This window comes from Dicentrarchus labrax, unplaced genomic scaffold (assembly GCF_905237075.1).
Source record: "Dicentrarchus labrax unplaced genomic scaffold, dlabrax2021, whole genome shotgun sequence".
Lineage (NCBI taxonomy): Eukaryota > Metazoa > Chordata > Actinopteri > Moronidae > Dicentrarchus > Dicentrarchus labrax.
In genome coordinates this window covers 15,917,593-15,938,587 of record NW_026136714.1, presented here as the reverse complement: position 1 = coordinate 15,938,587, position 20,995 = coordinate 15,917,593, and the positions used below count along the sequence as shown (strand labels likewise).

Below are 20,995 nucleotides of genomic sequence, written 5' to 3'. Positions count from 1 at the left end.
ACTGCAACATCTGTGGGAAAAGTGACTGTTGAATATAATTATATATTAAACACTTTCAATTAAGAGGTCACAATATCTTCATGTAATGAAGTAGTACATTATCAACAGTGCCATACAGTTTTAACAGATTGACACCCATATTAGAAGACATGGTCTTGTTTCTCAATTGTAATACTGACTCACAACCCATTAACGATGCTCTCAAACATATTTATCTTGTTGGCAAATATTAGATCCATAAGGCTAGAACAAGAAAAATGGTTGGAAAATTACTATGTAAAAGAAAGAAGTAAGTTATATATATACTGTATATGTAAGAGTACAATTCCTGCATACAATGTGATTTTTTTTGTTTCTTTACCTTGTCTTTCATTTAAAAACTTTTTAATTAATATGCTTTGTGATTTTTTTATATTCCCTTTCTTTTGTTATGTGTATTTGTTTATTGTTGTTGATATAAAATAAAATCACTGTATCATCATATTTGTACAGTGTCTGTACATCTGAAATCTCATCAACAAAAAAACTAAACAAAACAAATGTACAATCTACAGTTATATATTAAAACCACACAGAAAACTAGGAAAACAACGTGGTGTTAAAGACAGATGTCCAACCCTACAGTGAACTGAAAGCGGAACTAAAAGCTCCAACAGTTCCGCGGCCGGAACCTGACACTGTGACGTTCAGCGGAAGTAAACAATACAGGCGCTAGCGACGCTAGCTGCAGCGGTGTGTTGAATTACAGCTGGAAGATGACATTGTAGTCGCAGCGGAGCGAGTGGTTTCATGTGGAATCAAACAACAATGTCTTCAGTGGACTATCTGAGAGAGTTTGTCAGCGAGAGACTGACTGCTGCTGCTGAGGAGATAATCAGAGTGTTTGAAACAACTATCGGCCAGTATGAGGAAGAGATCGGTCGTCAGCGCAGACTGCTGGAGATTGTGTGGAAACCTGAAATAAAGTTACACCGGATAGGTCAGTACAACATATTCCTTCGATTTATATAATAATAACAGTGGTATAAATATATAACGCTACTGGTAGTTTGCTGGCTTGTCTTTCTTTTTGTTTGTTTATCATCCCAGTAGTGTCTTATTCCTTCTGTTCTCTGTCCCTCCAGAGCTCCCACAGCAACATGTCTGTACACAGGAGGAGGAGGAGGAGGAGGAAGAGGTGCTCGCTGACCAGCAGCTCTGTATTCAGGAGAGGAGCTCCAGTTTGGACCCAGAGCCTCCACAGATCAAAGAGGAAGAGGAGGAGCTCTGCACCAGTCAGGAGGAAGAGCAGCTTGAGCTGAAGCTGGAGACTGATCCCTTTATGTTGACTACTGCTTATGAGGAAAGTGACCACCAGCTCCTCTCTTACAACTCTCGTGTAGCTGAGAGCCAAGATCAGAAAGGAAACAAGCACGGAGACTCGGGATCAACAAGAGGTTCAGAGCCAGAACCAAAGAAAACATATAACAAAAGTGAAAGTCACACTAACAACCAATACAACCCGAACTTGTCAGAGGTTCACCGGAGCGCTCCCACAGGTAAAAAGTCATTCCAGTGTGTCACTTGTGGAAAAGCCTTCGAGTTCAAGTCAAAATTGCAGAGACACCTGAGCGTGCACACAGGTGAGAAACCGTACCTTTGCAAGTTCTGCGGGCAAGGATTCGGTTACATGTCAGTACTGAAAACTCACGTGAGAATCCACACAGGCGAGAGGCCATTCTTGTGCAAAACATGTGGGAAGGATTTCACGTGCAGCAGTCCCCTGAAAGTTCACATGAGGACGCACACGGGCGAGAAGCCCTACCTTTGCAAGACCTGTGGGAAAAGATTCTGCACCATGCCGCCACTGAAGAGGCATATGAGAATCCACACAGACGAGAAGCCGTTCACCTGCAGTACGTGTGGGAAAAGATTCTGTCGGACATCAGAGTTGAACGCCCACATAAGAATCCACACGGGCGAGAAGCCCTATTCGTGCAAGACGTGTGGCAAAGACTTCAGACTCCACAGTGTCTTGAAAGTCCACATGAGAACCCACACGGGCGAGAAGCCGTACCTCTGTAAAATGTGTGGAAGTGATTTCAGCTGTTGCAGTGGCTTGTTGGTCCATATGAGAAGAGCCCACACTGGTGAGAAACCATAGCAACGCAACACCTTGTGAAACCCCTGAAAAGATTCTGCTGAGTGTATGACTTCCTGTTGAAAGCTAATTTCTGTTCATCAAAGCTGCAAACATGCACGAGGTGTATTAATGCTGCAGAGGGAGGATCGGTATGATATGATCCTGTTTGGTAGTGGTGTACTGTAACTACACTGACTGTACTGTGCTGCAGTAACATTGATTGTTCTCACATGGTCATGATCACGTGTAAATTCCACATAGATATGGAATCTTGGAGCTTTTGAGGTATTTGTTCTTTGAGCACTTTCATTGTATGTTACATAGACTTGTATTGTACTACACTTCACAGGGAATATTGCACTTTTTAGGCAATTATATTTACGTGACAGCTATAGTGTGCTAATTACATACATAAAACATATAATTAGCTTATTAAATATGATGCCTTGTTTAACTACCCAACATTATGACAACTAGATAAAAAATAAAATAGCTCCACTTCAGCTGTTACTAAAAATGTCCTCTAACAGGGGCCATTGTGCATCAGTACTTTAATTTACATTTTTTTTGGACAGTAATATGTTTACTAACATTTTGAGTGCACAGGGTAGTTTTACACTGTTGTGGTATAAATGTATGAATATGAAGGAACAAGACAGACACTTCAGAGTCCTTCACTAGGAGGCTTTGTGTGTCTTGTTATACGTTACTGTATAATCTGAAGAGGGACATACTGTATAAAGCTGAGTGAATGTTAGTTTGAGTTTTTGGTCTTTGACTATGTCACTGTTTACATGCAGATCTGCTCTGATATCAGATTTGTGTTGTAATAAACGTATACGTTCAAGTAAGAACAACTGAGGCTCATTGAGTTTATTATTTTATTCATCTTCTTATTCATTCATCTTTTATTCAAGTGAAGATTAGGCAAAAGTCAAGGTTTTTCCACATCAGCTGTGTTATTGCCACTTTTACTCCAGTGTTAAGTTCTTTCACCAGTATAACTACATTGACTCAAGTACTGTAACTACACAACATTGATTGTTCTCAGATGGCCATGACTGCATGTAAATTCCACACAGGTATGAAATCTTAAAACACTTCCAATAAAAAATCTGATCGATTTGAGGTATATTTTCTCTGTTTTACATTCATTTTGCTACATACACTTCTACTTCACTCCATTTAAATTAAGTGTTTCTTAGGCTACAGATTATTTCCTTTTGAAAAAAATTGAACGGATTGATTTGAGGTTACTGCAGTATGTGCAAATCTGTTTTTGATGAAAATTGATACATACAAATTTTAAATACATATATTTGTGGATTCCTATCACATTTATTTACATGCATACGTTTGTTTTGTACGAGTGAAAGGGAATTATTTTTGGTAAATCATGAAACACATTTGTAAATCCTTCTGTGTGCATCCATTGTAATCTGATTCCATAAAAACAAATCACGACACTTTTAAAAACATTTAATGCTTTAATCCAACAACAATCCGTCATCCACATTACACCATCAGAATAACAGCCACTACTGTGCACTTCCCACAATATGATTGTTGATGTTCAAACATACTGTAATGTATGAAAATACAAAGCTGAAACCTTGTGTGAGTTCATGTGGACCAACAAACCGATAATACCTGCATGGATTCTTCGTTCAATGTTCAATGTCTGACTGAATCTTTACCCATGTTTTGCAAGAATATGGATTTATATAGACGCTCTGGTGTGTCTGCAATTTTAACTTTAAAGTTAACTTAAAGTTCCCACATGTGACATTTCAAAGACGCGTTAAAGTGAATTTAACACAGTAAAATGATACACTGTTAGCGTGATTTATTGCTGTTTCTGATATCTCTTGTGTAGTCTTAGATCTGCCTTTTCATGTCATACATCAATGCTATTCTTTAAAATCAAATGGCATCAATTCTCAATTCTTCAGGTTTCTTTGTTTACTGTACAATGTTCTGCACTTTAAGTTATACGTTTTATTTTAGTTATGTTTTAATTTTAATATTTAAACTTTATTCTCTTCTATTTGTGTGTTGTCTAAAGGGAGTTGGGCAAAGTAAGTTTTTCATTGTACGTATAAACCACTGTGTTTCTTACTGTACCTCTTGAATCTTGAATTCTGATAATCAGTTTTAAGTCATTTATCAAGCAAACAACCTTGGCCTTTAACCTGTTGGTGAGACACATGAGTGAGCTACTGTATAAAATAGCAAAAAGAAGGCATGTTCGTATTTAATAAGACTTCTTACAGTATATTGTAATATAAAACTCTCAACTGTAAAATCTGACTTGCAGATTATTTAAGGTACATGGACATTAAGACCATTTTAAAGATTGAACTAAAAAAAAAAAAATGCTCTCCACTCTGTAGCTCCTCACTGGTGTGAATTCTTGTGTTTTCTGAGCACGAAACACTAGAACTGAATCCCCTCCCACATATTGTGAAAACACAAGGCTACCCGCCTGTATGCCATCTTATGTGCCTGGACAAACCAAACACTCAGAATCTTTCTCCACAGATGCTGTAGAGATCTGGCCTCCCTTTAGTGTTCGGCTCTTCTCACGTGGACCACCAAGCCACTCCGTCCACGTTCAGCAGAGGGACGTCTTTCCAGCTGTGTGAGTCTTCATTTGCCTTTTCAAGACAACGCCAAGTCGGAAATTTTTCAATATTGAGATGTCGATGAATCTTGTCCCGCAGGTTTTGCACAAATACGGCTTCTCACCTGTGTGCACTCTCAGGTGCACGTTCAGTTTTGATCTGTGCTTAAAATCTTTCCCGCAAGTGTCACATTTAAAAGGCTTTCCATCCGTGTGAGTATTGCCGCGAATGTCTAACAAGTTAGTGTTGTAAACATTGTTACTGTGACTTTTGCTTTTACAGTGCCTTTTCTTTGGTTCTGGCTCTGAGTCTCCGTGCTTGTTTCTTTTCTGATCTTGGCTCTCAGCTACATGAGAGTTGTAAGAGAGGAGCTGGTGGTCATTTTCCTCATAAGCAGTAGTCAACATAAAGGGGTCAGTCTCTTCCTCCTGACTGGTGCAGAGCTCCTCCTCTTCCTCTTTAATCTGTGGAGGCTCTGGGTCCTCTTGGTCCAGACTGGAGCTCCTCTTCTGAATACAGAGCTGCTGGTCAGCGAGCACCTCTTCTTCCTCCTCCTCCTCCTCCTGTGTACAGACATGTTGCTGTGGGAGCTCTGGAGGGACAGAGAACAACAACAACAACAGCAACAACACAATAAATGATACTACTAGGATGGTAAAGAAAAACAAAATGCTGACATGCAAGCGAATAATTTGGATTATATAGTCAGATTGCTATGTTTTGTGTATAAATAATTAATAATAATGACACACCGATCATTTGTAACTTTATTTCAGGTTTCCACACAATCTCCAGCAGTCTGCGCTGACGACCGATCTCTTCCTCATACTGGCCGATAGTTGTTTCAAACACTCTGAATATCTCCTCAGCAGCAGCAGTCAGTCTCTCGCTGACAAACTCTCTCAGACACTCAGCTGCACACATTGTTGCTCAAATCCAAGTGGAATTAAATCAACTGCGTTAGGACTACAATCCAGTTTATTCAATATGGGCGCTAGTAGCGTTACTTCCGCTGGATGTCACACTGTTAAGGTCCGACAGGGGACGCGCAGGAGATTTTTGTTCCGCTTTCAGCTGATGGCATTTTATCCTAAACCTGAGTTTAATATGAGCAGCAGTGCTGTACATCTACCTCGCTTTGGTACTACTTTCTACTGCCTTTAACTGGTGTGTGTTTGTGGGCTATTTGGCAGATAATGATTTTCTATAATATAATATTGCAACATAACCAGTGGTGGAGGAAATATTCAGATTATTGAAATACAAATATATAGACAGCGTATTTACCTGTGCATCCAAAACGAGGTAGCTGTGTGTGTGTGTGTGTGTGTGTGTGTGTGTGTGTGTGTGTGTGGAATTTGAGATGATGTGATATTACGCTTTACATTTGTTGGTAATTTGCCAGTAAACCGAGAAAAAAGAAGAAGCAATAAAGAGACTTTTTATAAACTATTGTCCAATTTGAAGAAGAAGAAGAAGAAGAATGAATTGCTTTAATTCTCATTTCATGTATGATGACAACCTGTAGCTACCTCTGGTCAGTCTTCACTTCAGTCCAAGTTGTCCTGACTTTGTAGCTTTTAGTACAGAGAGCACACAACTTAACAGTGTGACATCCAGTGGAAGTAAACAACACAAGCTGCACGAATGAGCTGGATGAAGATGTTGTAGTCATAGTGCAGCTAATAACTTGTAGCTTAGAGCCAAGATCACAAAGGACACATTCATGGCAAAGCAAGATCGGCTTGAAGTGCAAGACACATTAAAACAACTCGAGGTAAAAAAGAGCAGCTTCAAGTGCAACAGCTGCGGTACAATGTATTATCCCTTGACTGCATGAAGTGCTCACAAGAGAACCCACAATGATGAAAAGCCTTTCAAATGCAACACTTGCGATACAGCGTTCAAGCATAAGATCAGTTTGAAAAGAAACCTGGAAACTCACTCAGGTAAAAGGCCGTACGCAGTCAGAGCACTTTAAATGGATTAAATAACTAAATTACAAAAAGTATTACAACGTTTTTCTTACTTATTCATTCATACAGGTACCTAGCCATGCAGATGGTTTTGTTTTCAAAGGTTTTAAAGGTCCAGTGTGTAACATTTAGGAGGATCTATTGGCATAAATGGAAAATAATTTTCAGTTATGTTTTGTTTTATGTTTTAAACATACAGCCACAATAACAACAATGTTTCTGTCATTTTACAGTGTTAACGCACTACATTAATACAGGACATAGTTGATATCTTTTATAGACTGTAAATAACCAGCTAGGTCCAGAAGATGGCAGCAGAATGACGTGTAAGCGTCCGACGGAAGGTTGGAGTAACATTAAATTGGGTCCGACGGAAATTCAACACAAACGTAAAGGGGGAACGGAGATCGGTGTGTCGCTAGTATTTGACCGCGCTGTGTGTTTGTTTGTTTTCTCTGTTACACAGTGACAATGTCTTCAGTTCATTGTTTGAGGGAGTTCGTCAACGAGCGACTGACTGCTGCTGCTGAAGAAATATTCAGAGTCTTTGAAAAAACTTTATCAGTGTATGAGGAGGAGATTGTTCGTCAGCGCAGACTGTTGGATGTAGTCCGGAAGCCCGAGATAAAACTACACAGGACCGGTGTGTAACATTGTGTTTCTTAAAGTTTATTGATGAAAAGTTGAATTAGATATTACTTTATATCGACATATTGAACTGTTTCTACTTTAAAGTCGCACAGAAGGACAGAAAAAGGCCGTAATGTACAGACTAACAAACATGGAGGTGTCTCATAATAACAGACCCATCTACTGACTTAGCTAACAAGCTAACTAACCTGGATTAACCCTTTTAAAACAACGAGGCCAGGTAAGATAATACACAGCTGGTGTAACAGGTAGGCTACTGTATTTTATATGTATAAACAAACATGGCTTCATGAATACTGTGGTATCAACTCAGTTTCTTTTCAGTAGGACTAGTGCTGATCGGTCGGTTGATGGGAATGAAACTGTACATATTGATAAGTGATTTAATCATTTAAGCCAAACTTTCTCCCGTTCCAGCAATAAAAATGTGGGATTTATATTATTAAAATATAAATATCTCACGTCCAAACATGGACATTAAATACACTACAGATTGTGGGTTACAGGACAGAGAAATAGTCAATCTTGGTAATCTTGTGCAAAATATGTTGAGCCATAGTCATTAATTATGGATGCTTCCTCCAGCCTAGTACAATGTTTGGGACACATGGAGATCCTTACACTAAAGAGTATGTCCCTTGTCCTTTCCTTTAGTTCTCCCACAGCCATTCAGCTGTAAGGATGTGCCTCTTGTTGACCTGCAGCAGTGTGACCTGGGGAGGAACTCCAGCTTGGACCAAGAGGACCCAGAGCCACCACTGATTAAAGAGGAACTGGAGGATCTCTGCACCAGACAGGATGGAGAGCAGCTTGCACTGGAACAGGAGACTGAAGCCTTTAAGTTAAAACCTACATATGACGCCAGTAAACACAGTGAGGATGAGACTTCATTTTTGGATCCTGATCAAACTTGGAGTGCAGCAGGGAGGGAACCTCTGCCCAGCATTTCAGATGAATGGATGCAGTCTGAATCTGACAAAAAACTCATAACACCAAAGAGTGACTGCAACCAGCATGTTGGAACAGGCGAGAAACAGTACATGTGCACTGTTTGTGGAAAGAGTTTCACAATTAGGACGGACTTGACATTGCACATGAAGATTCACACAGGCGAGAAGCCGTACCGCTGCAAATACTGCAAGAAGGAGTTCGCGTTCAGCTCATCTGTGGCACGGCATCTCCGAGTGCACACAGGGGAGAAGCCCTATGAATGTCAATTTTGTGGGAAAAGATTTAATGTCAGCACGACGTTGAAAGTCCATTACAGAATCCACACCGGTGAAAAACCATATAAATGCAAGACTTGTGAAAGAGCGTTCACCACCTGCTCAAACCTGAAGAAGCATATGGCTCTGCATGCGAAAGTTGGAAGTAGTATACATGTTAGAGGTAATGACTGTATGAAAAATGCCACTAAAAAGCCACAATGAAATGGCGTAGGCTGTTATTTCCTTTGATTTTTTGAATCCTGAATGATATCATGTGCTTGAATAAAATTCACATGTTATAAATATCCAAAGATTGATTCCTTGTTCTAACAGTGGTTGGAGTTATATAAACCCTGAGTGTCCTTTAAAAATCTTTACCTGCACTACAGCTTTGATTACACTACTACACAATCATTATGTGTCGAAACAGATGTCTTATGAAATACATATACCAATATTATGATCCACCAAAGGACCAGTACAATATATAATGTATAATGTATGAGGTAAAATAAAGAAAAAAGCTTTATAGCATTTTTAACTACATTAAATAGAAATGTATTTTCCAGTTTTTGAGAAAGTTTGCATATTGGTGTTATTTTACCAGTTGATTATGGTTTTAATTGAATATGTTTAAATTTGTCTACTTTTAGGTCAAATAATGAATGAATAAAAGGCTCCAGATTTTCTCCCCTGGCATTTTAGTCCTGTCAATGTGGTTTAGATCTTCATGTATGAAGCAGTTTTGGAAAAGCTATAATATGACAAATCAATGATTATCCAAGGATTACAGAAAACGTTGTGGTTTTTTTCCGAGGGTGGCAGGCTGTGTGTTGCTAAAATGGCCCTGTTTGTGGAAAGATATTTAAGATTTATTAACTGTGGGTAATTGGTAATCTATTTTTATTATTACTATATTTTAATAGTGGAGGAAAATTGTCACGCAGGTATTTTCTCTGCCGTTTGGTTTTTGCCTGCTTATTAGGACTTGTGTTGACCGGAACCATTGACTTGTTGCAGACATTAACAAGCGCGTTCCCTTTAAATCAGAGTAACATCGTATTGAGTCCGGCGGAAGTAAGCATACGTTTACAGCAGAGACCGCGTTTTAAACTGCCTCAGTTGACCTGTTCACCTTACAAAAACTACTACTCCGCTCAAAATGTCTTCTGTCCAGCGTCTCAGGAAGTTTGTCCATGAGCGACTGACTGCAGCCACTGAAGAAATAGTGGGAGTCTTTGAGAAAACGATCGTAGTGTACGAGGAAGAGATCCGCCGTCAGCGCAGACTGCTGGATGTCGTTCTGCAGCCAGAGCTGAAACTACACAGGACAGGTTTGTCATCCACCTTTATTCTACTTATTTATTTCATGCAGAATCTGTTTCATTTATTAACTAATTCATTCAGTTTCTGCATATATTCTTTTAAGTATGTTTTATTGTATTAATTTTCACTGTTTACTTTTTACTTATTTTATATTCATATGATAATGATCATTACAATGAGAGATGAAGTGATGAAAGTTTGCTTAAAGGTTCTGACCTGTAACAGAATATATTTACACTGTGGTATTACTATGTGCACATGTAAAGGACGTGAATACTTCTTTCACTACTGGAGGATTCGTAGCTATACACAGGGGCTCTTTTAACCCGTACAACTAAGACACTAAGAGTGCTTCTCCTGTCCTTCCCTTCAGAGATCTCACAGTGGTCTGTCTGTAAGGAGGAGGTGCTCGCTGACCAGCAGCTCTGTATTCAGGCGAGGAGCTCCAGTCTGGACCATGAGGACCCAGAGCCTCCACAGATTAAAGAGGAAGAGGAGGAGCTCTGCACCAGTCAGGAGGGAGAGCAGCTCGTACTGGAGCAGACCTGTACTGAACCATTCAAGTTTAGGCCTGCTTGTGAGGGAAGTGATCACGTTGAAGATCGGGCTCTACTTTTGAATCCCCCACCACTCACTAAACTCTCAGTCACAGAAACAAAACCTGAATCTGACAGAGAGGAACCAAATGGTGACCACCACCTTCCTCACAACGCTCACAGAGATAAAACCCAAGACGGCGAAAGAGGAAGCCAAGCGAGCAAACATTTCCAATGTCGCTTTTGCACTGAGGAGTTTCATGATTTCTTTAAGTTAAAACTTCACGTAAGGACCCACAGCGGTGAAAAGTGTTTCAAGTGTGACACTTGCGGGAAAGGTTTCACCCAGAAGGCACGGATGAAGAAACACATGATGACTCACACGGGGGTAAAGCCCTTCAAATGCAAAGTTTGTGGAAAGCAATTCAACTGTCAGTCAAACTGTGTCACTCACACGAGAACTCATACAGGCGAAAAGCCCCACGCTTGTGTCACCTGCGGGAAAAGTTTCAGCCGTGGCACTGACCTGAAGAGACACAACCGAACTCACACGGGGGAGAAGCCATACAGCTGCGTTCACTGCGGGAAGGAGTTTTCTTACCACTCGTCTCTCACCGATCACGTCCGGGTTCATACAGGGGAGAAACCTTATAACTGTATCTGGTGTGGCAAAGGGTTTGCTGTCAGCACAACGTTGAAAATACACACCAGAGTCCATACGGGGGAAAAGCCGTATAAATGCGACATTTGTGGGAAGAATTTTGCTCAAAACACAGGACTGAGATTGCACAGGAAGATCCACACGCTGGAAAAACAACAGAGCTGAGATTTCTTTTGATAAATGCTCAAAAAGTTTAAAACTCAACACAGAGTAAGATTAGACTGTTGGGATTCAGATGAAACTTGTGCCATATTGGAAGCAGAAGTTGCAGAAACTTTTTTAGGTCCGACTGAGAAAGGAAGATTCAAGATTTGGAAATGATTGACTCAGGGGCTTATTCAAACATGAGACCAACATGTAAAACTAATAATCATTAGTTGTAGACTCTACAAGGGCATCAGCTCATTTGACAAGAGGGGAAGATGTAGACTGACAGGCATTGCAGACTCAATATTAAACAAGGCATCTAACAAGTAACACCTGACTTTGACTGCATTACGTTCACTGTATTTGTCAGTGTTGAAAGATGTTTAGGTCTGAGGCATGCAGCTATAAAATAAGATTAACTTTATCAATCCCCGATGGAGAAATTCTTTCTATGAGGAGCATGAGAACATCTTCTCTACCTCTACAGCCTGTTGTCTTTTATTTTCTTCTGTTGCATTACTTGTGTGAGTACCCTCCACACCCCAGATTACCTTTGTGTAATGTTCTGATATTATTATTATCATCTTACATTAAATATGCTTCTCGGTGTGTCCATTGCTGGATGTCAAGTGAGTTTTATTTTTATGTTCTTCACTCTTGGCTCTGAGGGAATCCCCAGCAATATACATTAACAATTGCTTTAACTCAAGTGGGTCAAAAACATCACACTGCACTTCATATGTAGGTTTACATGTGCTGTTATCCAGTATTATGTATTCTCAGGAGTAGATTGTTGAAAGTCAAGAAATTGACTTATCATGTTGATTGTTACATTTAATGACTTACATTATGGTGTCTTTGATCTGTCACTCCGAATTTGCTTGTCAAATCTTAAAATGTATATTTTTTGTTAACCATTCTTTGAAACCAAATTTGGTATGGATAATCACCATAAGCAGAGTAGGATTCTAATTATCTAAGTAATCTCTTGATTGTACATTATTTAAAATAGGAAAACATAAGGTAGGGAAGGTGTGGGTTTTTGTAATCAAGAAGAAAAAATAGCACATATGATGCTTACTGTGCAAAATGTCATGCTGAGAGGTGGGAACTTACACTGAAACTTAAAGAAATAAAGTTGAATTATGAGAGAGAGAGAATATAGATTTATTATTATTATTATTATTATTATTATTATATATTTTATTATTTTTATTAGTAGAAGTAGTGAAGTTGAAGCTAGAGTCCCGAGTCACACTCCATACCAATTGGTGGCGGTAATGCACCATAGCGTGGTTTGCCAACTGCCATAAAACATCAAGTAGAAGAAGAGGAGGATCTAAAGCGGAAGTGAAAAAGGAAACTGGGAACTCACGTCCAGTTAGCAAAAAAGAGTTTGATGGAGTTTTAACAGGGGGGAAAAAAAGTATATCAGTTTTGATTCAACAATGTCTTCAGTTCAAAGTATGAGAAAGTTTGTCTGTGATCGGCTAACTGCAGCTGCACAAGAAATACTGGGAGCGTTTGAAACGAAAATACAAGATTACGAGGCAGAAATCGCTCGTCAACGCAGACTGTTGGACTCCGCTTTAACTCCTGAGACCAAGTTACACCCGGCAGGTTGGTAAAATCACCAAGTTCTCTCTAATGAAGCCACTTTTCTGTCAAACAGTCTGACTTCTCGGTCCATTCACATTAAATGTTCGTCTGTGTCGAGTATCAGCTTACAGACTGACCGGTTTGACTGCTATAACACACCGGGTTTCTAAAGAATAATGCACTGGTTGTAACGTAAGGACGTCGCTCAGTTGCTATAGATAGGTCTAAAGTGTTAGTCCACTTTAATTTTCTTTTTTTAAGACAAATAATAACTATCACAACACATGTTGACACGTGAAGCCACACTACATGCGGAAGTTGCCATCATACTTTGGTCCTACCCCCTGGGGGGCAATAACTTGAAGATAATAAACGGCTCATACTAAAACTTGCCACCAGCCTCGCCTACTGTTGGTATGTCAGAAATATTTCTGTTAAAACAAGCAATGGTGAAAACTACTCCCACTACCAGAGCCAATATTGTACTTTAATTTGACATCTAGCCTCATATTTTGGACAGTGACAGTTATTAGTCTGTGGTTATAAAACCTTATGCAATGCACTGTATTGTTAAAGATTAAACCAGAGCTTCCCAACCATGGTGGGAAACACTGGGAAGGTATGAAAGTGGGTGGTACATTTCAGACGCAATATAATGATGGACTATTATATGGCTGGTGACTTTGACCATTTGTCTGTCTGTGTCCCACCTTGTTCCCAGTTCTTCTGGCCTGTTGTGAACACTCACACGGGTGTCATTTTTCAGATGTCTTTGAGTTGTTGGTCCTCATTTTTCAGATGTCTTTGAGTTGTTGGTCCTCAGAAATCAAACTTACCAGATGGTTTCATGTAAATACCTGTTGGAGTTCCAAACAGGAAAAATTATCCATTATCCAATATTTCAGAAAACAGAAGTTCCCAAAAATAAATTCAAATATTTGCAGCAGAAAGTTGTTTTTGTTCTTTCCTACCTCATTAATCACCTAAATGAGCTCAACCTCAACCAGCATCAACAGTAAAATGGTACTTATGCATTAATACATCAATATTAGCTGTTATATAATAATGAAATATGTCACTCACACCATTCTACAGACAAGTACATGGAGTATATATTACTGCTAAAATGTATTTTTACAGAAGTAATTTAAGTATTTTTACACTGTGGACATTGCTACTTTTAGATCTGAGTACTTTTTCCACCACTGACAACAAGTTAAGAACTGCAGAATTCAGGCCTTTTCTTGAGGAAGAATAAAAATAGAAGGAAAGAGAAACTATAATTTATTTCTGAATCACTAAAAACAACCAGGCTGCAATATTTATTGTATTTATGGATTATTATGCTAATAATTTTCTCCATTAATCAGTGAATCAAAAACATTGCAACATCTTTTTTTCAATCAACAGTTCAGATCCCAAAGGTATTCGGTTTACTGTCAAAAAAAAACTGCAAACATTAACCTTTAAGAGGCTGGTAAACTGTGATTCTGCTATTTAGCAATTAGCAAGCATTGTTTAGTATAACGTTTCTCTATTAGGTTTGAGCTGCACTTATATACAGTACATATTCAAGCAACTGAAAATCTTTCCAGATTTTGAAACAGGCCACTCACTCTCTTCTATATCGCATGGATCAATGTCAATTCCAAAGGCTGTCCAGGAAGCAGGTTTACTGAGTTACCTGGATAATTGTAAGCTTGGAAAAAGTCTTTCCACTTAAATTCATGTTCCAGTTTTGAGATGGTTTGAGATTTTACTGACTCAACAAAGTTATCCAGTAAAGTCGGTAAACCTGCCTCTTGGATTGGAGGCTTATTTTCTACCCATAAGGCATCTAAAAGAGGATGTAGTTCACTGCTTCTTCTGAATCTTATCTGAGATTCAGTTGTGGTTGTATCATTCTTTTTAGACGTGCCATTTAGTGACAAGATAGACCAACCAGGCAAAAAAAAAGCTAAAAATACATATATTTTTCTTTTAAACAACTTTTGTGGGATTTGAAAATTAAAAGGGAGCGTGTGCAACACACAGGGCAACTTTAGAACCTTCAACTTATTACAGGATAAACCAGATACCAGTGTCAACATACATTAAAGAGCAATCAATCTATAGAGCCAGGATGGTGACTTTAAAATTTGGCATCCAAAAAAAACAATTGGCATTGAAAACAAAACCAGTACTGAAAAAGGAAACATTGGCATTGAAACAAGTATTGGCATTGAAAAAAGAAACTAATTAAAATAATTAAAATCTTATTTTTTTTTTAATTTTATTTTATTGGGATTCTTTTGTATTTTTCAATGACAATCTTCAGATTTTTTCTTCATGTCACTCTTTTTTCAGTGATAGATGTTTTTACAATGTCAGTTTTTTTCAGTGTCACTCATTTTCAGTTTGCTCTGAAGCCTCTGGCATGGTGGCATTACTAAAATGTCCTGTTCACCGGGAACTTCCAAACCACGGTTCAGAGCGGATGGCGGGTTCCGGAAAAGAGACGTACTTCTTCAGTATGCCAATATGCAAATTATATGCAAACCACGCTCTACTTGCCCCTCCCCTCAGACCCCTCCTCTCAACGCCAAAACAGTGACAGAAAGTTGAAACTAAAAATCAGTGACACTGAAAAAAAATCTGAAGATTGTCATTGAAAAATACAAAAAAATCCCAATAAAATAGAATAATAAGATTTTAAGATTTTAATTATTTTAATTAGTTTCTTTTTTCAGTGCCAATACTTGTTTCAATGCCAATTCAACTGTTTTCAATACAAATGTTTCAATGCCAATGTTTCCTTTTTCAGTACTGGTTTTGTTTTCAATGCCAATTTTTTTTTTGGATGCCAAATTTTAAAGTCACCGTCCTGGCTCCATATCAATCAACCCAGCACTGTTATTTTAAGATAATCTGACCCAAATGGCTGTCTGCCATCAATGAGGGCTATGATACCTTATAATTACAGATTTGGTCTTTGTGTTATGATGTAGCACAGTCATAGACGGAAGCATTTGGGACATTTAATTTATATGTATGTATTTTAATATATTTAGTCTAAGGTTAACATTCCAGATTTATTAACAAAAAAGGACAGAAACTGTGACTATCAACGTTAATTGCATTTTCAGTCCTTTGCAAGGGAACTGCTTTGTTTCAAATTTGCACTGCTCATTACAGACCTCTTATAGACCTCTAATCACATCAGTTAAATATATGTCCAGCATTTCTTCATTCTCTGATTCCTTGTTGTTTCCCTCTAGAGCTCACACATGTCCGTAAGGAGGGGGAGGTTCTCCTGAACCAGCAACAGCGCTTTAACAAGGAGGCAAGCTCCAGTTTGGTCCCATCAGATCCTCCACAGATTAAAGAAGAACATGAGGAAATGTGTGTCAGTCAGGAACAACCGCATTGTGCACAGCAACAGGAGACTGATGCCTCTAGAAAGACTTCCACTTGTGAGGAAAGTGTCCACAGTGATCAGTCCCAGGCTTTGGACCCTGGCCAAACAGCGGATAAAGATCCTGGATCCAGCATCTCAAACAAAGATACATTATCTGGATCTGACAGAGATAGTTCTGCACCATTGGCACCAAACAGTGACCAGCAGCTCATCTCTCACAACTCCCATGAAGCTGACAGCCAAGATCACATAACTTGTACAGATGGAGGTGCATCACCAACTATACATACAGCTACAAGTACAGAGCAATCATCGGATAACAAAAGCAACAATGAGAACACAACATCAGAAACTAGTAATGAGCCAACACCAAATAAGAAATGTAATGTTACGACCACAGCACCAACCAGCAGCACAGATACACAGCTAACACCAAATGAGAGACATAATGAGAACTCAACATCAGAAGGAAATAGTGAGCCAACATCAAATAAGAAAAGCCAAGATGAGAACACATCAGCTACAAGTACTGACCAGACATCCAATAAGAAATGCAACGATAAGACATCAACTAGAGGCACAGAGCTAACCCCAAATGAGAAACATAATGATGAAAACACAACATCAAAAGAAAACAGTGAGCAAACAGCAAATAAGGAAAGCCAAGATGAGAACACATCAGCTACAAGCACTTTGGAAACCTCAGATAAAAGCAACACTGAGAGCACGTCAGCTACAACTGAGAAAACCGCAAATAAGAAATGCAGTGATGAGAACATGGCATCAACCAGTAGTACCGAGCTAACAACAAACAGGAAACATAACAATGAGAACCCAACATCAAGTGGAAATGGTGAGACAACGTTAGATAACAAAGGTAATGATCAAAGCACAACATCAGTCAGAAATACTAAGACAGCACAACAAAAGAAACCAGACAATGGAAAAACATCAGCTACAACTACTGAGGCAACACCACAGAAGAAAGGTAATGATAAGACCACAACATCAACTAGAGCCACAGAGCTTACACCAAATGACAAACAGAATGATGAGAACCTAACTTCAAAAGAAAATAGTCAGCCAACACCAAATAAGAAAAGCCAAGATGAGAACACAACATCGGCTACAAGTGTTGAGGAAATATCACGTGAAGAATGTACTGACGAAAATGCAGCATCAACCAGTAGTACTGAGCTAAAAACAAATAAGAAACAAAGCAAAGAGAACCCAAAATCAAGTGAAAATAGTGAGACAGTACTACATAAGAAACCTAATGATCATAACAAATCAATCAGAAATACTAAGACAACACCACAAAAGAAACCAGATAATGGAAAAACAACATCAGCTGCAAGTACTGAGCCAACAACCCTGAAGAAAGGTAACGATAAGACCACAACGTCAAGCAGCTGCACCAAGCTAACACCAAATGACAAACAGAAGGATGAGAACCCAACATCGGAAGAAAATAGTGAGTCAGCAGCAAATAAGAAAAGCCAAGATGGCAGACCAGTCTCAGTTGGAAGTGCTGAGCCAACACCAAACAAAAGATGTTACAATGAGAGGACGAGATCAGCTACACGTACTGGAACAACACCACGTAAGAAATGTAATGATGAGAACACATCAAATAGGGATACTGCACAAACACCAACTAGGAAACGCATCCACGGGAATAAAGCATCTACCAGAAGTACTGAGCTAAAACGTAATGAGAAACATAATGTTGAAGACACAACATCAACTAAAAGTACTATATCCACAACAAATGAAAAATGTAACGATGAGACTGCAACATCCGATAGGGAAACTGAACTAACACCAAATGAGGAACGTAATAATGAGAGCCAAACATCATACGGAAATGATGAGCCAAGACTAAATAAGAAATGTAAAAATGAGAAGACAACACCAGCTAAAAGTACTGATGCAACAGTCAGTAGAAAACCCAATGATGGTAAAGCAACGTCTACCAGAAGTAGTGAGCCATCGCAAAATAACAGTGAGAGCACAGCATCAGCTAAAAGTACTGAACCAACACCATCTAAGAAACCCAAAGATGGCAAAATAACATCCGCTACAAGTACTAAGCAAACACAAAGTAAAAAACGTAACGATGGGAGCACAATATCAACCAGAAGTAATGAGTTGACACCAAATAAGAATTCCAGCAAAGAAAACACAATGTCTACAAGGAGTAAACAGTCCAGACCTCATAAGAGACCAAACGATGGGAGCACAACATCAAATGGAGGTCCTGACCAAACACCAAATAAGAGATGTAAAGAGAATACATCAACCAGAAGTGAGAAACTTGATAATGAGAGCACAGCCTCGTACAGAAATACCAGCCCCCCATCAAATAGGAAAAAAAGTGGGAACTCTTCAGGCGGTAGTGCCCAGGATGAGGATAACCCTTTCAAGTGTGACAGGTGCGGTAAAGTGATGACTAATTTCAAAAACTACAAATTTCATATGAAATCCCACACTGTTGAAAAGCGCTACAAATGCGACACTTGTGGGAAAATGTTCAGGGAGAGTTGGGATTTGAATAAACATTTAGTAATTCACTCCGTTGACAAGCCCTTTAAATGCAAGGTTTGCGGAAACGGATTCAACCGACGTTATAACCTCGATCTGCATGTAAGGGTTCACACCGGGGAAAAGCCTTACAAATGCGACACCTGTGATAAAAGCTTCAGCTCATTAGTGAATATGAAGAAGCACAAGAGAATCCACACGGGGGAGAAGCCTTACACCTGCAGTGACTGCGGGAAGGAGTTCGCAGATTCTTCATCTTTCAAAAATCACCTGCGAGTGCATTCGGGAGAAAAGCCCTTCAAGTGTTCCTTTTGCAAGAAAAGATTTGCTACCAGGACGACTTTGAAAAGGCACAACAGGACGCACACAGGTGAAAAGCCATACAAGTGTGATGTGTGTGACAAGGTGTTTGGTCATAGAACGGACCTGAAAGGACACATGAGGACAATGCACACTGGGGAGACGCCTTACAAATGCAGCAGTTGCGGAGAACAGTTCTCCACTTGGTCAAAACTCAACAAACACAAGAGAGTCCACACAAGTGACGAGGAAAGCGCCTCTGCTTAAAAACAAAACGGCATTTGATACGCAATACTTATAAAAGTAAATGAATTGCACTAAAGTAGAAATTCTACTGATATTTTAACATTTTATTTAAAGATAACTACTCCACCAAATTTTCATTGCACTTGTAAAACATTGCTGGACAAAATCAACATCAGTGCAGCAGAACCAGAGATATTATCTTTGTAATGTATTTCCCTCTTCCATGACAATCTCGTGACTACAAAATCACAGAGTGCAGACAGTTTTGGGTGTGCTAGTAGTCTCCCAGCCCACAGGAAGCATACTGGGCTTTGAAGCCACTGTGACATAGTGGCCACACTGTGTAATTACAACTCATGTGAAGCACAGGCGCAAAACACTTTTTCCATAGACGTACATTGTGTACGAAGCAGCTGTAAAGCGGTGGATAAAATCTCTCGTTTGCATGCATTCATCGGGGTCATTTCTTCACGGCAGGAAGTGGCTTTTTGTTGGCTTCATGCACCACAGAGCGACTTTCATGCAAACAGAACCCCACCTCTAATGCAGTATCCACTTACATGGGACATGCATGGTAGCCTTGAGCTGATTAGGAGCAGGCTGAAGACGTCTGACAAGCTCACTTCTTCACTTCAGTGTTCAGTAGTCTTCGGTCAACTCAATGACACTGCCTCAAGTGAGGTCACCTGAGACAGTTTAACAGACTCAAAGCAGCTCCCTCGGGAGCCACAAACTTTTTTCACATCTGCAGTAGTAATAATCAAGACCTGTAGACAGACTTTGATGTGTAAAATCTGTGAAAATCGGTTTTAATTTTCTGTTTTTTTTTGGTTTTTTACTTCAAGGTCTTAATCATAATGCCTTGTATTAGCTGCAGGTATTAAATGTATTAGTCCGCTTGCTTCGGACTTACCTGGTGTTCAGATTAAGAATGTTTTTTAACTTTTGAGGGTCTATGCCTGGCACCATGTCATTATAGTGACTTAAAATGAATATTGTATATCAACATGGTAACTTTGGGGAATTCAGTTTAAGCAAATGCTCAAGTTGTTGTTGATAAATGTATTTCAGTATTTACCAAAGGTTTGAATGATGGGAATCTTGTTCAGAAACCGGGAAAATTGGGCAATCTTCTGCTTGGTTCGGATGAATCTGTTGCCTCTCATTTTCTGAAGCCACTTACTAATTTGTGGCATAAAGACCGTTCTACTGAGAAATAGTCAAAAACCTGGAAATGGTTTTGAACAATGCAGTTTTGCATTTTCATGAAGCATCAAAGTTTCATACAAACAGTTACACACACACACACACACACACACAAACACACACACAGAAATGGTTGATGTAATTAATTTAATGATCATTGTTTTATTCAGAGTTTATACTGTTGATTTTATTGGGAATGAGAAAAGACATTACTTCATTGCTGCCTTGATACCTTCACTTTTTGGTAACAGGTTTGGTTTTATAAGCACAGCCTATCTCTCTAACCTGCAGCTTGCTCTTAAAACACACTAACTGAATGTATTCTGAATATTTTATTCCTTCAATCTGAATAAAGTCTACTGAGCTCTTTTCCTTAACCGGTGTGGTTGTAATGTCGATGCTTGTACTTTACATTTTGGGCAATTGATGGAGAGACATGAATCGTGAGTCAC

The 20,995-nt window shown here is 39.1% G+C and overlaps 3 protein-coding genes across 3 annotated transcripts; all 3 read left to right on the top strand.

Moving 5' to 3' along the window:
* The first annotated feature begins 698 nt into the window (after window positions 1-698).
* Window positions 699-11,869, top strand: LOC127376153 (uncharacterized). The gene is made up of 6 exons (XM_051422795.1): window positions 699-979; window positions 1,125-2,142; window positions 5,093-5,313; window positions 8,028-8,237; window positions 9,709-9,915; window positions 10,281-11,869. The coding sequence occupies exons 1-6, from the start codon at window positions 790-792 to the stop codon at window positions 11,267-11,269; spliced, it is 2,835 nt and encodes a 944-aa protein (XP_051278755.1). The 5' UTR covers window positions 699-789; the 3' UTR covers window positions 11,270-11,869.
* LOC127376735 (zinc finger protein 135-like) lies at window positions 6,176-8,886 on the top strand. The gene is made up of 2 exons (XM_051423925.1): window positions 6,176-7,365; window positions 8,028-8,886. The coding sequence occupies exons 1-2, from the start codon at window positions 7,194-7,196 to the stop codon at window positions 8,801-8,803; spliced, it is 948 nt and encodes a 315-aa protein (XP_051279885.1). The 5' UTR covers window positions 6,176-7,193; the 3' UTR covers window positions 8,804-8,886.
* Window positions 11,870-12,584: 715 nt separating the features above from the next.
* On the top strand, window positions 12,585-20,920 carry LOC127376730 (uncharacterized). Its single transcript, XM_051423917.1, has 2 exons — window positions 12,585-12,871; window positions 16,108-20,920. Exons 1-2 carry the CDS (start codon window positions 12,700-12,702, stop codon window positions 19,356-19,358), a joined length of 3,423 nt encoding a protein of 1,140 aa, XP_051279877.1. The 5' UTR covers window positions 12,585-12,699; the 3' UTR covers window positions 19,359-20,920.
* Window positions 20,921-20,995: the final 75 nt, after the last annotated feature.